This window comes from Myotis nattereri, assembly GCF_964212035.1.
Source record: "Myotis nattereri genome assembly, chromosome: 6".
Lineage (NCBI taxonomy): Eukaryota > Metazoa > Chordata > Mammalia > Chiroptera > Vespertilionidae > Myotis > Myotis nattereri.
The window spans coordinates 15,712,531-15,731,344 of NC_138081.1; the positions used below are offsets into that span (position 1 = coordinate 15,712,531).

Here is an 18,814-nt window from a genome sequence, read left to right on the forward strand (position 1 = left end):
CCCGAAGAGTTTGTTCCTCTGGCTCCAAGATAACCCAGGCAAAGCCAAGTTTGGCTTCAAATGAGCTGACACGGGAAAATTATTCCCACACAATGGCCCCGGTGTGTAAGGGCCTTATAATGACATGGGGTTGAGCCTGGAAGTTTTTGTTCGATTGTCACTGCTCCACTGGTGTCCCCGAATCAAGCTGGTGCACCGCTCCACCAGACTTAGGGTTCTTGTGTTTGAGGCCTCCCTGCTGCTCCGTGGGTCAGGTGTCCTCTGCACCCAGGGACAGGTGCCATATTCAACCACTGGCTTCAGGGTAGCCTGGGCTGTCCTACCTTCCTCCTGACTGTCCCACCTTCCATCCTGAGGGTATACGTAAGGGAACGTATGACATCACCACCACCGACAGAACAGCAGAGAGCACAGGAAGCAGGGTGGCAGGGAGGACCACTGGAAGGGTAGCTGCAGTCCCAGGCTTCAATCAGTATTTTAATTACCGAGTCTATATTTAACAAGACAATGTGGGAGAAATAAAGAGGAAGGAAGGGGTGGGGAGTGAGAGGCCTCAGAGGCGCTGACCCACTTTCTGCACTGGCTGCAGAGCCCTGCAGTCCTGGCCAGGGTTCCTGGCCTCGTCCTCTTCAGAAGCCCCAACAGGCGTCGAAGGAGGTGCTTAAGCGGCTACAGCTCTCTGGCAGCTGCAGCGCAACAGAGACGTGTCTTCAGTTCTGTCCTTGACTCTTCCTCCACTCTGCAGCAGGGTTACAGGGGCTGGCCAAGGGTTTCAGGTGCGTCAGTGTGACCGCAGGGTCACCTCGACGGCCTTGACTGTAGTGTTGAGCACGGTGGCTGGAAGCCTCGCAGCAGGGAGTACAGCGGGGATGTCTCTGGGGACCCTCTGCATGGGTGGGATGTTGGGGCCCTCCAGTGTGTCTAGGATCCCTGAGAGGAGGAGGAGGAGGACGGAAGGTGAGCAAGAGCTGGCTGGATCCTGCCCTAGGCAGCTGTGCTTCCCTCCCCCCACGCCCTAGCCTCCTGTCACTTACCCTCTACCACCTTGTGGTAGGCAAAGTGCAGATAGAGCAGGAAGAGCATGTGTAGGGCAGCGAGGGTGCCACAGAGGAGCAGCCGCTGGGTGGGGCCCACAGTCCGTGACACCAACACTGCCACCTAGGGCCACAGGAATACAGCTTAGAGCAGCGGTCGCCAACCGATGGTCCGTGGGGTCCAAAAGGTTGGTGACCGCTGGCTTAGAGGGCCTGGTTCCAGTGAGCAGAGTGGAGAAGATACTCCTCCCCAGATCAGAACCATCTTCGGGTGCTTCTCCACAACTGAGAGCCTTTTATGAGGTTCGGCCCAAGTTCTGGCCTTTCCCCAGCTCCCCGGGAGGATAGCCCACCCCTGGAAATCTCCTGCCCAGCTTACCATACGCAGGGTGGACAGCCCCCCCACCAGCAGCCAGAAGAGGTAGAAGAGGGCGTGGAGGTGGATGTTGTAGGTGATGAGCAGGACAATGCAGTGCCCGAAGAGGCCATAGCCCTAGGAGGGATGGCGGAGAGGAAAACCTCAGGGTAGGGTGGCCCTTGGACCTGCATGGGGATCCTGAGAAGTAAATGGTCCACCGGCCAGCTTCTCCCATTCCAGGCCCTGGAGCCCCAGGACAGATGCAGACCAGGGCCTGGCTACTGTTAGAAGGTCACCCTTGCCCACCACCATGCCGGACTCCTTACCAGCAGTGCCAGCATCTGGAGCATGGTGATCTGGGCGTTGCACAGGTAGGCGAGGAAGTAGATGAAGGATGAGACACCCAGCCAGTAGCCAAAGCAGGTGCCAATGGCTGTGCCCATCAGGGTGCCCTCCCGCTGTGGGGTGAAGGCTCTGCTTAGTCCTGGGAGGCCTCTGGTCTCCGCCTTACCCAGGGCTATCCTCAGGGCTGCTTCTAACTCACTCCAACATTTTCTCCTTGGGCAGCTTTCAACTCAGCCACCCCCCAAGGTCCTCTGTCCTGCTTACGATAATGGTGTCCGATGTCTTCATCCCGTGGAGGAGAATGGCAACCAGTGTGAAGACCAGCATGAGAGGTCCGTAGAGCTCACCAGCGATTTTCTGTCAATATACCAACTCATTCAGGCTGGAGGGTACAATGGCTCTTCTGCTTGTTCCTTCCTAGGTTTTGCCTGGTGACCCCTCCCTCTGCCCTAGCACCTCCCCTGGCTCTTCCAGTCATGCTACCCTCTATTCACCTGGGGGAAGTTGACCATCTTGATAGGGATCATGGACTCCAGGAGCCTGGGAGAGGAGAGATGAGAGCAGAGGCAGCACTTATGAGGTTCTGGAGGGCCTGAACCTTATTCATCTCTCTAACTCCAGAGAACATGCTAGACGGCAAAGGGAGAAGAGGGCAGTAAAGACAGACGGGGGATGAGGAAATCACTTTGTTGCCCGAACAATGCTTCCAGGAAGGACCACCTTTGATGCTGTGCTGACTGAGGCAGCAGCAAAATGGAGAACCAGGGAGCCCCGCTGGGCGTGGGAGAGGGTTTGACAATTTACCTATTTGAACTGCTCTCCTTTTAAAAGGCAAACCTCAGAGAATGCCCAGATTTCCGAACGGTGATGGCAAAGCCCCGGGAAAGGTTTTGAAGGTGGTACTTGAGGGAGCCAGTGTGCCTCCTGCCCCTCTCCTGATTGTCATTCCTCCAGGCACTGCCGAGCATTTTCTTGAAATGTATTTGAAGCAGTATGGAAATTCCAGGCAGAGGGAATACAAGTCCCCATTCTCTGCTTCAGTGGCTAGCTCCTAATAATACCTTGGAATTTGACTAGATTTGACCCCCTCTGGGAAACCCACCCTCTAGCCTACTCTGGGTCAGGCGTCCCCCACATGTCCCTTCGTAGCAAATGAGTGCTGTGCTGTAACTGCACTCACGGGCAGGCTCCCATTTGTCTTCCCCACTGACGCAGACACAACTAGGAGTGTACGCAGAGAAGAAGCTTAGCAAGTACTTGCTGAGTGTACTGGGTATTTGCTCAGTACTGGTTAAATTAAAGGATCAACCAGGAACCAAACCAAGATTAATTCCAGTTCTTGAAAAGTCATTCAACAACTACGTACTGATGCTCTGGTGCAGGGAATAAAATGATAAACAAAACGGAGCCTGCTTTTGAGGCCTCTGGGGAGACAGGCCCAAGAATAAGGAGGCACAGCACTGCTTAAACAAACGAGGCGCCCGCCCGCCCGCCCGCCCGCCCGCCGGGAGCTTGACATGCTTGGTAAGCGCCATCTGTTAGAGGGAAGCACAGACCTCCGTGGGAGCACCAGGAAAGGACAAACTGGGCATAGGGTTGAGGAATGAGAAACAAAGGAAGCAACATTGGAGCTAGGTTTTGAGGGAAGACGAGTGATTTCCTAGATGGAAAGAAGAGGAAGGTGGTGGGGTAACACCACGTCCTGTTCCGGGACTGGTAAGAGGAATGGTGTAGCTGGAATGCAGATGTGATGACGAGGGCTGGTGGTGTCAAGAAGAGGGGGGTTCTAAGGGCTTGGTCTCTGGCTGTAGTTTACATGTGAGGAGGGCAGCGTCCGCCAGGAGAAGGATCCTCACCTGCTTCGCACCTGGGCAGGCTCCACATCGAAGTAGGGTCTCAGGATGTCGATGTTGGCATACAAGCTGAAGGCCCTGGAGGCTTGTCTCTTCCCTGCCTGCCACATCTGAAGGAAGGTGGATGGCTGTTGTCAGACTGCTGGCTCTATGCCCTCTTCGTATTTTCTGTTGGATGTCTACATGGTTCTACGCCAGAACCTGGGGCCTCCTAGGTGCACTTTCCCACCTGCCAGGGATCGTCTTGCTTACCTGGTCAGCCACCTGCCGGCTCAACTGTCCCTTAAAGCCCTTCATGCCCAGGAATTCCCCATCCTCTTCTTCAGCAGCCGCGGCATCAGCATCTACTTCTTCCTCACGCAGGCGTTGGTGCAGCTCACCCATATCCTCGAAGCTGGAGCCTGAAGTATCGTCCATGTTCTCCATGTCGATGACAGCTGAGCCCCCACCCTGTGAAGACAGTGAGCTCCTAGAGCGCAGGACCTTTCTGCTCCATCCATTCTGTCACCCCAGGGCCTGGGGCTTTGTTCTCCCACGACTGGGGACATGGCCTGGAATCACCATAGACCGTGCATTCTCGTCCACTCCTTGGCTCTCGGAACCCTGGTTCTCTTTTCTAGCCGGAGAAACTGACTACTCCCTGTCTCCCACACATGTCTTTCTCCTACCTTCCCTACCAAAGCCCAAAGGACTGCAAACGCGCCCACTTCCTTCGTCTTTCCCAACCCCGAACAAGCCTGTGCACACAGTATGGTTTCAGCTGGTGCAATACTCCCCCTGGCCCCGACCGATCTCCTAACCTGTCCCGAAAGAAGGCGGGTGGGGCCCGAGGCCCTCCGGCCCGAGTGCACGTCCGGCCCTTTCGGGCCAGCACCAGTGCCCCTGACTGTCGGGTGCCCCGAGACCCAAAGGAGAGGGAAAGTGCTGCAAACGGAGCAGACTTCTAGGGCCCGGGGAGCGTGCCCCCGGCACTTCTGACCACCGCCGTCCCTAGGGCTGCTGGCAGCCGGAGCCTTGAGGCCATTACCTGGATGTTTTCTTCGAACCCTCCCCATTCCGGGCCAGTCCCATTGCGGGAGCCGCCGGCCGGCGTCGCCGTAGTTGCCATGTCCCTCGAGGGCTCCCGTCGCTGAAGCCCGCGCTGCTCCCGCGCGCGGAGGGCGAGCAGGAGAGACGTGGGCCTGAGAGGAGGAAAGGTACAGGGGGAGAGAGGTGGGATCAACCGGACCGCAAAAAAAAAGAAAAAAAGAAACCCGGATGTTTGGCTCAAACTGACTTCCGGAAGCTGGGGACGTGGACAGAGGGCAGAGTCTCGCGATATTTAATCTTCCAGGCGGTGACGCGTTGCCTCGGAGACGGAGGAGGGCGACTGGAACGTACGCACGGGTTGCATCCTGAATCACGTGGAGGGGGCGAAGATGGCGGCGGCCCAGGCGGTGGAGGAGATGCGGAGCCGCGTGGTGCTGGGGGAGTTCGGCGTTCGCAATGTAAGTTAAGCTCTGTGGCCTGGGAGTCGGGAGGAGAGAAATGAGGGACGGGAGTGGGGACGGGCTTAGCCTGGCTGCCCCTTCGCGGACAGACGCGTGTCTCTCTCTTTTAGGTTCATACCACCGACTTTCCCGGGAACTATTCGGGCTACGATGATGCCTGGGACCAGGACCGCTTCGAGAAGGTGGGTGGAGCTGGCCATGTCGGAGAGAGTGTGAGGTCGGACCTGGTGGTCTGAGCAGCCTGTGCCTCGGAAGCTGTCCCTGGGGGTTGACTCGGTTCATGAAACGTTTATTGAGCTATGTGCTAGGAGCTCGGTGCACACATGGCTTCCACCCTGTTCTGCGAGCAAGATGTTCAGTCTTGTTGGAGAAGAGCGTGCATCAACAAATGATTTCAGTATAATGTAGAAAACGCGGTTGTTAGCAGGGAGGACGACGGGGGATGGAGTGGGGTAGGGTAACCCGTCCCGCAGAAGCGCTTAATCTAGAATGGAAGGGAGGGTAGAGCAGTGGTTCTCGACCTTGGCTGCACATTAGAGTCGCCTGGGAATCTTTTTAAAATCCTGATTTCTGTGCTTCATCCTCCGGAAATTCTGTTTCTTTGTTACTAATGTTGTGGCCTCACCCCACAACAAAGAAACAGAATTTCCGGAGGATGAGGCCATGAAATCAGGATTTTCAAGATTCCCAGGTGATTCTAATGTGCAGCCAAGGTTGAGAACCACTGGGATAGAGGAACGAAAGATTTCGTTAAAGAGATGACATCTGCTTGAGCCTAGATTAGAACCATGAGCAGAAGCTGAGAACAGCGAAGGGTGAGGAGAAACTGAGGAGCTAAATTATAAGGGCTGTGGGAGCCGTACTGTGGGAATGCCCACGCAGTTCATTATTGCTAGAATATAAAGTGGATGGCCCGGTGGCTGTGGCTCAGTGGTTGAGCGTGGGCCCATGAACCAAAAGGTCACCGTTCTATTCCAGGTCAGGGCACATGCCTTGGTTGCAGCCTCATCCCCAGTAGGGAGCGTGCAGGTGGCAGCCTATCGATGTATCTCTCATGGATGTTTCTATCCCTCTCCCTTCCTCTCTCTCTAAAAATCAGTGAAATATTTTTTTAAGAAGTATAAAATGGATGGGCATGAGTGGTGGGCAAGATTGAAATGTGTCTTAGGGACTGTAGGTGACAGAGCAAAGGGGAGATAGACAGTATGTTTGGTGATTGCATTGGCATGGGTTGTAAGTGGGGAGTGTAAAGTGACCTAGCTTGGGGAACTCTTTGATGAATGCGGACGTCATTCACTGATGAGAAATAGATTGGGGGACTGATGATGCATTCAGTTTCCTGCAAGTAGAGAAGTCTGTCAGGCTAGTAGAATATATGTTCGAATTGAGATACGAAGTGAGAAATTTTGGGAGTTGTCAGTACAGATGTTTGCTAAGACAGTGCGGTTGAGGTCACTCTGGAGGGGAAACTTGGGATAATGTTTACAGAGTAGGTAGAAGAGAGTGAGTGAATTTAGGATTCATCAGAGAAGGAAGAAAACCAAAAGATATGTGCTCAGAAATCAAGGCACTAGTTTGAAAAAGTAGTGCTAAATACAACAGAAAAGGCTAACAAGATAGGGGTTTACTGTCAACTGGACTAAGCAGTATGGAAGCATGTTTTCTAGAATAGTCTTTCTGCATGGTCTGGCTAGAAGCCATAATGCAGAGACACACAGAAACAACTGGTGTCCTTTGATAGATGATTGGATAAAGAAGATGTGGTACAGTCCAGCTGGTATGGCTCAGTGGTTGAGCATTGGCCTGTGAACCAGGAGGTTATGGTTCAATTCCTGGTCAGGACATGCCAGGGCTGTGGACCGGATCCCCCGTAGGGGGTGTGCAGGAGGCAGCTGATCAGTGATTTCCTCTCATCATTCATGTTTCTCTCCCTTCCTCTTTGATGGAAAGCAGCAATTGAACAAACAAGAAAAATAAATAAGCCGAAACTGGTTTGGCTCAGTGGATAGAGCGTCAGTCCGCAGGTTCAGTTCCGGTCAAGGGCATGTGCCTGGGTTGCGGGCACATCCCCAGTAGATGTGCAGGAGGCAGCTGATCGATGTTTCTCTCTCATTGATGTTTATAGCTCTCTCTCCCTTCCTCTCTGTAAAAAATCAATAAAATATATTAAAATAAAGAAAAAGAAAAATAAAACTCATAGGTACTGACAACAGTATGGTGGTTACCAGAGAGAAGGGGGGGGTGGGTACGGTGAGAGGATAGTAAAGGGTAAAGGGGTCAAATATGGTGATGGAAGATGATTTGACTTTGGGTGGTGGGTACACAATGCAATATACAGATCATGTATCCAAGTGTGTACACTCGAAACCTGTATGATCTTATGAACCCGTCACCCCAATAAATTTAAAAAAAAGTTCTCACTACTAAGATTTTGGACCAAAAAACATTGCAAGAACGAATAAAGAATTAGGGGAGAGCCCTAGCTGGTTTGGCTCAGTGGATAGAGCGTCGGCCTGTCGACTGAAGGGTCCGGGTTCAATTCTGGTCAAGGGCACATGCCTGGGTTTCGGACTCAATCCCCAGTGGGGGCGGGGGCGGGGCATGCAGGAGGCAGTCCATCAATTGATTCTCATCATTGATATTTCTCTCGCTCTCCCTCCCTCTCTGAAATCAATAAAAATACATAAAAAAATGGGCGAGAAAGGAACATCTAATGAGGGACATCTGAGCAAAGAGGTTTTTGGATGAAAAAGAATGTTAATAGTTTAAGGGGAATACCCATGGGGAAGGTAATTGACTATACAGAGAGCAAGCTTCATTTAGTGTTTTTCCTTTTTGTTTTTTAGAATTTCCGAGTGGATGTGGTACACATGGATGAAAATACATTGGAGTTTGACATGGTGGGAATTGATGCAGCCATTGCCAATGCTTTTCGGCGTATTCTGTTAGCTGAGGTACTGGGGGCATGGTGGCAGGGGTGAGTTGCGTGGGGAAACCTTGCCATTACCTCACTTGTAGAATTGTCTCAAGGTTTATTTTTCCTGAATTTTGCTGAGCAGTTCTGCTCATTTGTAAATTTTTCATCAAGCATTCTTACAGGAAGAGGTCTTTCCCTGTGTCAGCTGCAGGGAGTTTATGTCTTGGTAGATGATTCTCTTTTGTTGGGCAGGTGCCAACCATGGCTGTGGAAAAGGTCCTAGTGTACAACAACACATCCATTGTCCAGGATGAGATCCTCGCTCATCGCTTGGGGCTCATTCCCATTCATGCTGATCCCCGTCTTTTTGAATATCGGAACCAAGGTGAGGGCTTGAGAAAATGAAATTTTGGGAGAAGGGGAGTAGCTCTTTTCTGCAGAGTAGATTCTGAAATCAGACTACCTGTGTTCAAATCCTGGATCGACTATACTGTATAACCTTAGGCAAGTTACTAATCTTTGGGTACATTAGTGTTATCTCTGAGAACACTTGCCTTTAGTTTAATGAATTTGTTTTAAGAGGATTAATTGAGAAATGTAATGCACTCAGTATGGTGCCTGGCACTCAGATGTGCACTAGTCCTTCGAGAGCTGCCACCTCCTCTCTTTGTGCAGGAGATGAAGAAGGCACAGAAATAGACACTCTGCAGTTTCGGCTGCAGGTGAGGTGTACTCGGAACCCCCACGCTGCTAAAGATTCCTCTGACCCCAATGAACTCTATGTGAACCACAAAGGTGAGTGTTGGTAGTGTGACAGAGGGCCTACCTGTTGGGTGCTAATTTTAGGGACTGAGGTCTTTTGATGTGCTTCTTCTTCCAGTGTACACCAGGCACATGACATGGGTTCCCCTGGGGAACCAGGCTGACCTCTTCCCGGAGGGCACCATCCGACCAGTGCATGATGATATCCTCATTGCTCAGCTGCGGCCTGGCCAGGAGATTGACCTACTCATGCACTGTGTCAAGGGCATTGGTGAGAACCCCATGAGCTGCCCTGGGGAGGAAGGCAGTTTGAATACAGTGGGGTGAGGTGTGGCTGAGGGACTCAGCTAAGATGTCACTGACAGGCGTTTGGGAATGTCAGGAAGGGTTTTCCCACAGGCTCTGATTTCCTTCTAGGTAAAGATCATGCCAAGTTTTCACCTGTGGCAACAGCCAGTTACAGGCTCCTGCCGGACATCACACTGTTGGAGCCCGTGGAAGGGGAGGCAGCTGAAGAGCTGAGCCGGTGCTTCTCACCTGGTGTTATCGAGGTGCATGAAGTCCAAGGTATATGGTACTTGGGATGCTGTTCAGGCCAGGGCCTAAGGTGTATTTTCTTTGAAAGTAGCAGAGAGAATGAAAGCTTTGGGCTCATGTGTTTATAACATGGTTTGTTTTCATTAGGTAAAAAGGTGGCCAGGGTTGCCAATCCCCGGCTAGATACCTTCAGCAGGGAAGTCTTCCGGAATGAGAAGCTGAAGAAGGTTGTACGGCTGGCTCGGGTTCGGGACCATTATATTTGTGAGTATCCAGTTTGCAGGGAGTGGTCGGGGCCAGCTCTTTGGTGCTATAGCTTCCTTGCAGAGTTCAGATGTAAAATCTAGCAAGCAGTCTTGGCTAAACTGTCTGTTTTGGTTCCCAGTCTCTGTCGAGTCAACAGGGGTATTGCCACCTGATGTGCTGGTGAGCGAAGCCATCAAGGTACTGATGGGCAAGTGCCGGCGGTTCTTGGATGAACTAGATGCAGTGCAGATGGACTGAGGCTTGCAGACTGGGCTTGGATGCTCCCGAGGCACGCTGGAGAGTTGGGTTCTGACCTGCTGCCACAGGACTGCCGTGGAGAGCCGAGTGTGACTAGGTGTTCTGAGTTGTCTGGGACAATTCCAGCTTTATTCTAGTCAATACATTTTGTTAAATGTGTCACAGAATGTGACTTTTATGCCTTTATAAGGCCTCCATGTAAATAAATTCACATCCAAACAAAAAGTGTTTTGTCTGAGACCACTTCAGGTAGATTCACAAATATGCGGCCTCAGGTCAAATAGGTTTGGCGCTGACAGCATGCTGGTCTCAGATGTCACTGCAGGTTAGGGCCAACAAGGCCTACATGGGAAGTGACAAACTGAGGTGTTTTCTGGGGACACGGTCAGAAAATACTGTATGCCACTTAACCTACCTCTTGGACACTTGAGGAAATGGCTGATAGAGAACCACGTGAGTGCCTGGCCAGTATGGCTCAGCAGTTGAGGGTCCTCTCAGGAACTAAGGTCACTGGCTCAGTTCCGGCCAGGCTACACACCCGGGTTGCTGGCTCGATCCCCAGTAGGGGGCATGCAGGAGGCAGCTATCAATTACTCTCTCGTTGATGTTTCTCTCTCTTTTCCTCTCCCTTTCTCTCTGAAATCAATACAAATATATATATATAAAGAAACACATAAGGAAGAATAGCAATTCCCTTTGGACTATCAAGGACAGGTCCCGAGCCACCAGTGACAGCGCTGAGCGTGGTGTGGGCTGCCTGGTCTACCTGTGATCTAGCCTCACAGAGCATGTCCATCAGTTCTTCCTGTCCACTCTTACGGGACAGTGACCCTGAAGTACGTCACTAGTTTGAAACAGTCAGATGGGGCTTTCTGTATGAAATTGAGATTTTTTTTATTACATGCAGATGTGCTTTAGAGTTATGTTTCTACAAAAAGGTTCTATAAACAATAGAAAACTTCTAGCATGAAGTCACAAGATGTTAAAAATAGTACAACACAATAAATACAACTATGCCCTCCACAGCCCCACTACAGAGAGGAGGAGACAGCTAACAGGTTTGGAGGGAACCATGCTTTGAGATGGCCTTCACAGTTGACAAGCCCAGAGTACCACCCCCGGGACGTGGGACAAGTATGTGCCATAGAAACAGCTATACCAGACACCAGTCCTGTTTCCCCAGCTTCTCTCTTCCTGAGCCTCCCCTGCCTGGGGGCCAGCTCCAGCTAAAAGCTGCAGCTTCAGCCCACACTGCTCCACTCAGTCCTCACGGAAACCCTCGTCAGTGGATTGATGACAGCCCTCTGTCATTTTGCAGAACACATGGACACACTAGTTTCTGTATGGATTAAGCTTGTCTATGGCCAGCAATGACCTCAAGGCTAGGGTCCTGCATCCATGTGTCCTACGCTTAGAGGACCATCCAGTGATCTCTAGAATGGACTGGAGACTCATATTAGGAAGGCATATTTCCTTTTGGAAATGGCCCATGAGAGAAGTGGCCAGGGACCGGAAAGGCCATGAGATTTTTGAAGGCACCTGGACTCAGCTAGTCCTACGAGACCAGTGGCTTTGCTAGCTGCTTGTCACAGATGTAGCCTAGTTGGTCTGGATTATCCTTAGATGCCAATGGCATCACGTGACACTAGATAGGGTACTGAGGCTCTTGTGCCTGAGTAGACCCTGGGGCTGGGGAAACCACATTGAGAGGTCATTCAAGGAAGGGCATGTGTGAGCTCTAAGGGGAATGTTAGCACTACTGATGCTGACCCAGCCCCGGTCCCTGAAGGTACACTTGATACTGCGTCCAGAGCTTAGCAGGAGCCTATACCATGGATCCCATCAGCTGACCAGATTCTTGCTCAAACAATGAGGAAACTGGCCAAATTCAGCACTCAGCACCTGACCCACACATGCCCCTGGGAGATGTGGAAGGCTTCCTGCCAGCCCAGCAGCTTGGGGACTCTATGGGACTTGCAGCGGTCCAGGAGAAACTGGTACAAGTCGTTCAGGGCTAAGCCCTTGCCACAAGGCCGGCTAGTTGCAGTGTTGGGTATAGCACCCCTAGTTACCACTCTGCACATGTGTATGGCTGCATGGGGGCGGGAGAGCTTGGGGAGAAGGGCTGCTCTGCTCTAGCTTCTCTCTCTTGGAAAAGCCAAAACTCCAAGTAGAATGGGATACCTGGGAGGTCTAGACAGCGTGGTGTAAGCCCTATCTCCCTTTTTGGACTTTAGTATTATTACTTCTAGCCCTGCACAGGGCCCACTCTCCAGCTCCAGACCTGGATCTCTCCAGGCTGACCATGGTGGTAAGTGAGGTGGCAGTGGAGAGGGGCCTAGAGATTAGCTACAAAGGAGAAGAGATGACAATAAAGGCCAAGGAAGAATGCCCAAAAGCTTGATTCACGGTTCAAAGATGGTGGCCAGGCCGCCCTCCTCTTTGTCTAGCACCTCCGTCTCCAACACTGGTTTTGGTTTTTTGAAAAGTGATGGAAGATTCTTAATGTGAACTTCTTTCCGGAACTGCTCTCCCAAAGGTTTCTGTGGAAAACAAATGAGAAAGAACTAGTGCTGGACCCTGATAGTGGGTTGTTTTAAAGGTAATCTCACCATAATGGCCAATGAATACAGCTGGTTTCTGGGTTGCCTGAACACATCATCTAAGGCCGCAAGGTGGTTGGGAGCACAAAGGAAGGTGCATGACCTACCCCAATACAGCCAGCAATGAGGCGTTTGAATTGGTCCTTCCTGCGCTTGTCAGCAACTTTCTGCAGAGAGGGGTTCAAAAGCTTGCAGTCAAACTGGTCCAGAGAGTCTTTCTGTATTTCAGGGATCTGCTCCATAACAGCTCTTATCTCCAGGTACCTGGGACGCTGAGGAGTAAGGATAAACCCACTAAATGGAGTAGGTTTGGGCTCTGCCACTTCCCCCATGCAGCACTAGCAACTTGGCAGCTGCCTACACTCAGAGTAAGGCCCGGCTGTGAAGGGTGAAGCCTGGCTGTCCTGCCCGACTCACCAGTGCCTCGTAGATCTGGAAAGCCAGGTGCACGAGTGAAGCCATGCAGCCTTCATGCTGCCCGTGCGTCTGCAAGCCCTTCAGCACACTGCTGAAAAGCCATGTCACAGCATCTGCGAGCAGTGTCCCTGTCAGCACCTGGGGAGACAGCTATATTGAGGGCCAAAGTGGGACGCTGAAGGCCCCAGCACCCCAATTCCTCCAAATGATTCAGCCAATCCTTATGACCCAAACCTTGAAGGGGCAAATAACCATACTTGTTTGAGGAGGGGCCAGCACAGCTGGGTAGTCGTCCTCTGGCAGGACAGAGTATCCCTCCAGGCCAGGGAATTGAAGGCTGTAATCAATAGCGCTGTACAAACATCCTAGGAAAAGGATGAAGGATTACAATGGGAAAGTAAGCACAACTTTCTCTGAGCATTATGTATCAGGAGCTGGAGTTTTAATAGTAGGTGAGCAGGAAAATAAGAGAAGTAGGCTTATTTCCTCTCTATGTAGATCAGACAGTCAAAAAGAAAAAACAACCAATATAGAAGAGGAAACCTACGTATAGGAAGGAGACGGAGCTCGGGCCTGCTTCGAGCTTTTCTGAAAGCCTTTGCCCACAGCAACAAGGGAGACAACATGGCCTTGAGCTTTTCCCACTCTTTTCTCAAACTTCAGGAACCAGGAACTTAACTCATATAAAGGAGTATTACCCCAAAACTTTTCTGAAGGCATCACAGAGTGAGAACAGTGGAAGCTGGCTCCACAGCTGGAGAAGGAGAAACATCACCTTGCCCTCCACCCACCTCGTGCTTCATTAGGCATTTGCCCAGGTCTGTAAGCTCTGCCATGGCCGAGGGGGTTACCTCTGTGGCCATCATCTCTTCATCTGTAAGCAGAGAGCAGAATGTTAACTCCAGCCTTCCAGAGCAGAGCAGGCTCTCCTGTCCTGACAGAAGCTCACAGAATGCAGGAGAGTTCAGTAGCCTGGGCTGACTGGCGGCTGGGTCAAGCCTCATGAAAGGGTACAGAAGCCATTGCCCATGGCAGATCTAGAGAGCCATCTAGCTGTACATTTGGGAAACGGTGGGAAGTGAGGTTTTCTGGATGGTTACTTAAAAAGCTGCCATTGGTGAGGAACTTGTCATTGAACAAATATATGAAGACCTACTGTAGTAGACACTAATTTAGTTACTGGGGATATCACAGGAATAGCACAAAGTCCCTTCCCTGGTGGGAGCTGACATTCTAGTGAGAGACACAAATAATAAATGAATTCATAAATAATAGGTGACATCATAAAAAAACAAAAGTAACATCAGATAGTGATAAGTGCCCTGAAGAAAAATAGAGCAGAGGATTTGCTAGCTGGTTTGGCTAAGTGGATGGAGCGTCAGCCCATGGGCTGAAGGGTCCCGAGTTCGATTCCGGTCAAGGGCATGTACCTTGGTTGTGGGCTTGATTCCAGGCCCTGTTTGGGCACGTGTGGGAGGAAACCAATCGATGTTTCTCTCTGTCTCACTCCTTCCCTTCCACTCTCTAAAAATCAATGGAAGCCCAGCAGTGTGGCTCACTGGTTGAGCATGGACCTATGAACCAGGAGGTTATGGTTTGATTTCCAGTCAAGGCACATGCCTGGGTTGTGGACTTGATCCCTGGTGGGGGGCGTGCAAGAGACAGCTGATCAATGTTTCTCTCATTGATGTTTCTATCTCTCTATCCCTCTCCCCTCCCTTCCTCTATCTAAAATCAATAAAAATATATTTTAGAATAAATAAATATCAATGGAAAAATATCCTTGGGTTAGGATTAACAACAACACAGAAAAACAGAGCAGAGAATATAGCATGGTTGGAGTTGCTATTTTTGATAAGTTGGCCATGGAAGACTTATTGGAGGTAACATTTGAGCAGAGACCCAAATGAAACAAGGGAACAGGCCATGTATACAGTTGGGAGGAAAAATCAATCCAGAGGAAACAGCCAGTGCAAGGGCTCTGAGATGGAGTATAGTTTGGAGGAATCCAGCAAGGCGGCCAGCAGAGATGAAATCTAGATGTACAACATCCCATCCACATCAGACCCAGGGAAAGAGTTTCTACCAGAACCGACCTGGCTACAGAAGGGACAATATTTAGTAGTCTAAGGGTAGACCTCTTAAGGGCCATGCAACAGACTCACCATCTCCATCTGCAGGGGGAGCAGTACTGTGGTCAGCACCTTTCTTTGAAACACAGCACACCGCTAAAGCAAGAAAGCAGGGTTATTGGCTTGTTACCACCAGACAACAGCCATCTCAGGCCAACAGATCCCAAACTGTCTCTGGGGAGAAAGTGAGGTACTGTCCAGGAACATCAGCTTCACCAACAGAAATGAAGGCATTTGACCAGACTTCTAATCCCTCTTCAAGTTAGATTAACTGGAGGGAAATTATAGAATTCTCTGAGACTAAGTGACCAGGAGAGGATACCTGATACATCTTTGGTCTACTCTGCATCACAAACAAATGAAATGACCCAAAAAAGAAAAATGAACCACCTTTATGTCCAAGAATTAAAAACTTCCCCCTATTTTGACAAAGCTAGAAGTTATTCCTACCATTAATCTGAATTCCTCCCGCTATTTTAGACCATTTCCTCGTATTCTGGCCTTAGTATGAACAAATACAATTCAGTTTGCCATTCATAAAATGTTCAGAGGTTGATTTAAGGACTACCTTGTTTCTACCTAGTGAGTTACTTCTCACCAACCTGTTAGTCTTTGCTGCAAACACGCCTTAATGGGGTGGGTGGGTGACCAGTTCTTTCTCCAGAAAAATTCTCTACTTCCCCTGGTTCCCACGTGCCACTTACTGATTAGGTCCATGACTTCTCGGGTTAACATCCTCACCAGCTGCTCCTCTAGCATCTCTTGAGACTCTGGGTTTTCCTCTGAAGTCTCATCTTCTCCACTGCAGAACACCAGAGGGTCAAGGTTCCATGAAGTGCAAAAAAGCGAAGGGTAAGAAATGCAGGGACCCTAACTAAACTGTGCCCTGTTCCTTCTGGCGTGCTTCTGGTCTGCATTCCATGCACATGTTGGGAATGGACAGCAATGATCCATTGAAGAACATGACTTGTGACTATATCCAGTTGGCAGAGTACTGGATCAAAAGCCTAAATGGCTAAGATGTCTCAGCATTCTCCTAAGGCAGCTGAAGGTACCCCCTATGAAGTCTGAGTCTTATCTGAGTCCGCCTAAAGGTCATGGACAAGCCACCTATCATTCACCTAGGCTGAGAATGACTATAACCCACTGCTGTTCTAGCCCTGGGACAGCGGAAACTGCCTCTCCCCTCTGATCTTCCCCCACCCCAGCTTGGCTCCAGCTTATCCATCAAGGAGAAGAGATGCTCCTTACCACAGCAGGCTCCTCTGGTTGATGATTTGCCACTTTTGGGAAAGCCTCTGGGAAAACAAAAAGGAAGGAAGTGCTAGTACTGTGTAGAAGGTTGGAGCAGATAATATCTAACTAAGGTCTACTTCATGATTACAATTAGCCAAGGATGACTGCAGGCATCAAAGACAGAGCCTTGGAGGCCCACAGGCTAAAAAACCAGGTATGGTTTCTGTAACCTCCCACACCCCTAACGAGGGCAGCAAATTACACATCTTTGCTTGGAAAGGATCAACAATTTTAGAATTCCTGAGTCACTCTGGACACATCTGTTCTCTACCCAGCTGGTCCCTTGCTTAATTCCAGAGACAGAGAAACAGAACCAGGGGAGGCACTCCTCTGATCACCTTTCCTAAGGTAACAGGAAGTTAGGAGCAGACGCTGACTCTGCAGGTGTTTTGTGGGCAATTAAACCAGTTTAGTTCTTGGGGGGCTGCTTAGTCCACTGTAGCAAGGACGAGCTGGTTGCACAGACATCCTGGTAAGGCTAGGAAACACTTCCAGAAGCTCCTGACTTGCAAGACTCCTGAGAGGCACGCACCTTTCCTGACCAATCTCTTACCATGTGGAGGTAGGTGAACAGAGGTCCGAGGATGGGAGACACGAGGGCTTCATAGTGCTCTGGGGGGCAGAAGAGCACCAGCGGCTTCACGAAGACCCATGCCACAACAGGTTAAGAAGCTTTAGTACGTGAGCACATGCCTTCTCATTCTAAAGCACCCTTATATGTCAGGCAACAGGTCGAATCCTTGGGCAGAGTCAACCGACAAAGGACTTGTAAGATGCCAAGAACATCCTCATCTCCAGGCTCTTTTCTGAAAACCTACGCTGGATACTCATTTCCATGATATAGTTTCACTGTCCTTTCTACCAGGCTGCATGTTATAGGCACTGAGTTGTCTGAAAGTAGGGCAGAAAATAGGAGGGACATTCTTTTTTTTTTTTTTAAATATATTTTATTGATTTTTTACAGAGAGGAAGGGAGAGGGATAGAGTTAGAAACATTGATGAGAGAGGAACATCGATCAGCTGCCTCCTGCACACCCCTCACTGGGATGTGCCCACAACCAAGGTACATGCCCTTGACTGGAATCGAACCCGGGACCCCTGAGCCCACAGGCCGACACTCTATCTGCTGAGCCAAAGCAGTCAGGGCAGGAGGGACATTCTTGCGATAAACTCTCTTTCACTATTCTTATAATGCAGGGAAAAAAGATACTAAACAAAAGATTAAAAAAAAAAATCCAAATAACAATGAAGTATGAGAGTGCAATTTCAAAGAGGAAGCACCTGACAAAATATACAAAAAGGATGAAAGTGAGATGGTAGCCCTAGCTGGTTTGGCTCAGTGGATAAAGCATCGGCCTGCAGACTGAAGGGTCCCGGGTTTGATTCCGGTCAAGGGCATATGTGCGGGTTGTTGGCTCAATCCCCTGTAGGGGGCATGCAGGAGGCAGCCGATTATTGATTCTCTCATCATCGACGATTATTGATTCTCTCATCATCGACGTTTCTCTCTCTCCCTTTCCCTTCCTCCCAGAAATCAATAAAAATGAAAGAAAAAAAAAAAAAGGTGGCATGGTAAGGATTTGTGCCTAGCAACGAGCTTTCAAGGCCCCCTGGACTGCCTTCCCATTATTTACTTCAATCTTCTTGTCCTTTTTTTTTTTCTTCAATCCTCACGAAAACAATATATATATATATATATATAAAAGGCAAAGTGACTGACCATATGTCCAACAGACCGATCAGCTGTTACATATGATGCGCACTGGCAATTTAAAAATAAATTGCATGCATGTGAAATACATATAAAGCTCTCGCTGGCGCCAATCACTCGTATGCTTTGATCTGTCATTGTCAATCATGAATCTGGTTGACACTCCTATTAGAAAGGGCAAATGGCGACATTACTAGTAAAGTATTTCTTCTAATTAATTTCCTTTCAGTGTGCACGAATCTGTGCACTGGGCCAATAGTATATATAAATATTTTTGTTAATCCTCACTGAACGATATTTTCCCATTGATTTTTAGAGAGAGTGGGAGAGAGGGAAAAACAGAAACATTGATGTGAGAGAAACACATCAATTGGTTGCCTCCTGCATGTGCCCTGACCAGGGCCCGGGAGGGTAGGAGGGTGGGGAGGAGCCTGCAACCAAGGTATATGCCCTTGACTAGAATCGAATCTGGGACCCTTTGGTCCACAGGCTGATGCTCTACCATTGAGCCAAACCGGCTAGGGCACCGAAGGATATTTTTATTGATTTTAGAGAAAGAGGAAGGGAGAAGGAGAGAGAGGGAGTGACAAGGAGGGAGGGAGAAACATTGATGTGTGACACATTGATTGGTTGCCTCCCATATGTGCCCTGACTAGGAATCAAATCCGAAACCTAAGTATGTGCCCTGAGTGGGAATCGAACCTGCAACTTTTTTGGTGAACGGGATGATGCTCAACCGAGTCACCCAGCCAGACAATCTTCTTGTCCTTTTAACATGGTTATTATATTATTATATTATATACTTAGATATAAGAGTCCATCTATTCCATGCAGCTCAGCTCTGCCTCCTCTGGT

General features: G+C 49.8%; 3 protein-coding genes across 5 annotated transcripts in view; 1 reads left to right on the top strand and 2 right to left on the bottom strand.

The window, feature by feature from the left end:
• Positions 1–423: 423 nt before the first annotated feature.
• On the bottom strand, positions 424–4,840 carry YIPF3 (Yip1 domain family member 3). 3 transcript variants are annotated; one of them, XM_081093637.1, is made up of 9 exons: positions 4,618–4,840; positions 3,843–4,040; positions 3,594–3,700; positions 2,232–2,277; positions 2,002–2,094; positions 1,719–1,850; positions 1,414–1,527; positions 1,035–1,158; positions 424–930 (listed from the first exon to the last, which is right to left on the bottom strand). In XM_081093637.1, exons 1-9 carry the CDS (start codon positions 4,696–4,698, stop codon positions 782–784), a joined length of 1,044 nt encoding a protein of 347 aa, XP_080949763.1. In that variant the 5' UTR covers positions 4,699–4,840; the 3' UTR covers positions 424–781. The 3 variants fall into 3 exon arrangements, with proteins under 3 accessions (XP_080949763.1, XP_080949764.1, XP_080949765.1); XM_081093638.1 differs by having other exon boundaries at positions 1,035–1,189; positions 4,618–4,839; XM_081093639.1 differs by lacking the exon at positions 1,035–1,158 and having other exon boundaries at positions 424–921; positions 1,405–1,527; positions 4,618–4,839.
• POLR1C (RNA polymerase I and III subunit C) lies at positions 4,774–10,017 on the top strand. The gene is made up of 9 exons (XM_081093640.1): positions 4,774–5,077; positions 5,191–5,262; positions 7,927–8,034; positions 8,250–8,382; positions 8,673–8,792; positions 8,878–9,030; positions 9,177–9,326; positions 9,444–9,560; positions 9,682–10,017. Exons 1-9 carry the CDS (start codon positions 5,009–5,011, stop codon positions 9,798–9,800), a joined length of 1,041 nt encoding a protein of 346 aa, XP_080949766.1. The 5' UTR covers positions 4,774–5,008; the 3' UTR covers positions 9,801–10,017.
• Positions 10,018–10,674: 657 nt separating this feature from the next.
• XPO5 (exportin 5) overlaps positions 10,675–18,814 on the bottom strand; it is a gene marked incomplete at its 5' end in the record, with an annotated part of 51,995 nt that continues 43,855 nt past the window's right edge. Inside the window, 9 exon segments of the mRNA XM_081093641.1 lie at positions 10,675–12,343; positions 12,511–12,675; positions 12,821–12,958; positions 13,078–13,185; positions 13,612–13,694; positions 14,986–15,048; positions 15,657–15,754; positions 16,204–16,250; positions 16,802–16,885. Coding sequence (XP_080949767.1) covers positions 12,206–12,343; positions 12,511–12,675; positions 12,821–12,958; positions 13,078–13,185; positions 13,612–13,694; positions 14,986–15,048; positions 15,657–15,754; positions 16,204–16,250; positions 16,802–16,885 — 924 coding nt within the window. The 3' untranslated portion in view covers positions 10,675–12,205.

Coding starts and splice junctions, on each gene's coding strand:
- YIPF3 (XM_081093638.1), bottom strand. CDS start 4,698: ATGGCAACTACGGCGACGCCGGCCGGCGGCTCCCGCAATGGGACTGGC. Junction 1,851..2,001: donor AGACATCGGACACCATTATC/GTAAGCAGGACA, acceptor TTCACCCCACAG/CGGGAGGGCACCCTGATGGG. Junction 1,190..1,413: donor GGCTGTCCACCCTGCGTATG/GTAAGCTGGGCA, acceptor CGGTTGGCGACC/GCTGCTCTAAGCTGTATTCC.
- POLR1C (XM_081093640.1), top strand. CDS start 5,009: ATGGCGGCGGCCCAGGCGGTGGAGGAGATGCGGAGCCGCGTGGTGCTG. Junction 5,078..5,190: donor GGGAGTTCGGCGTTCGCAAT/GTAAGTTAAGCT, acceptor TCTCTCTTTTAG/GTTCATACCACCGACTTTCC. Junction 9,327..9,443: donor CGAGGTGCATGAAGTCCAAG/GTATATGGTACT, acceptor TGTTTTCATTAG/GTAAAAAGGTGGCCAGGGTT.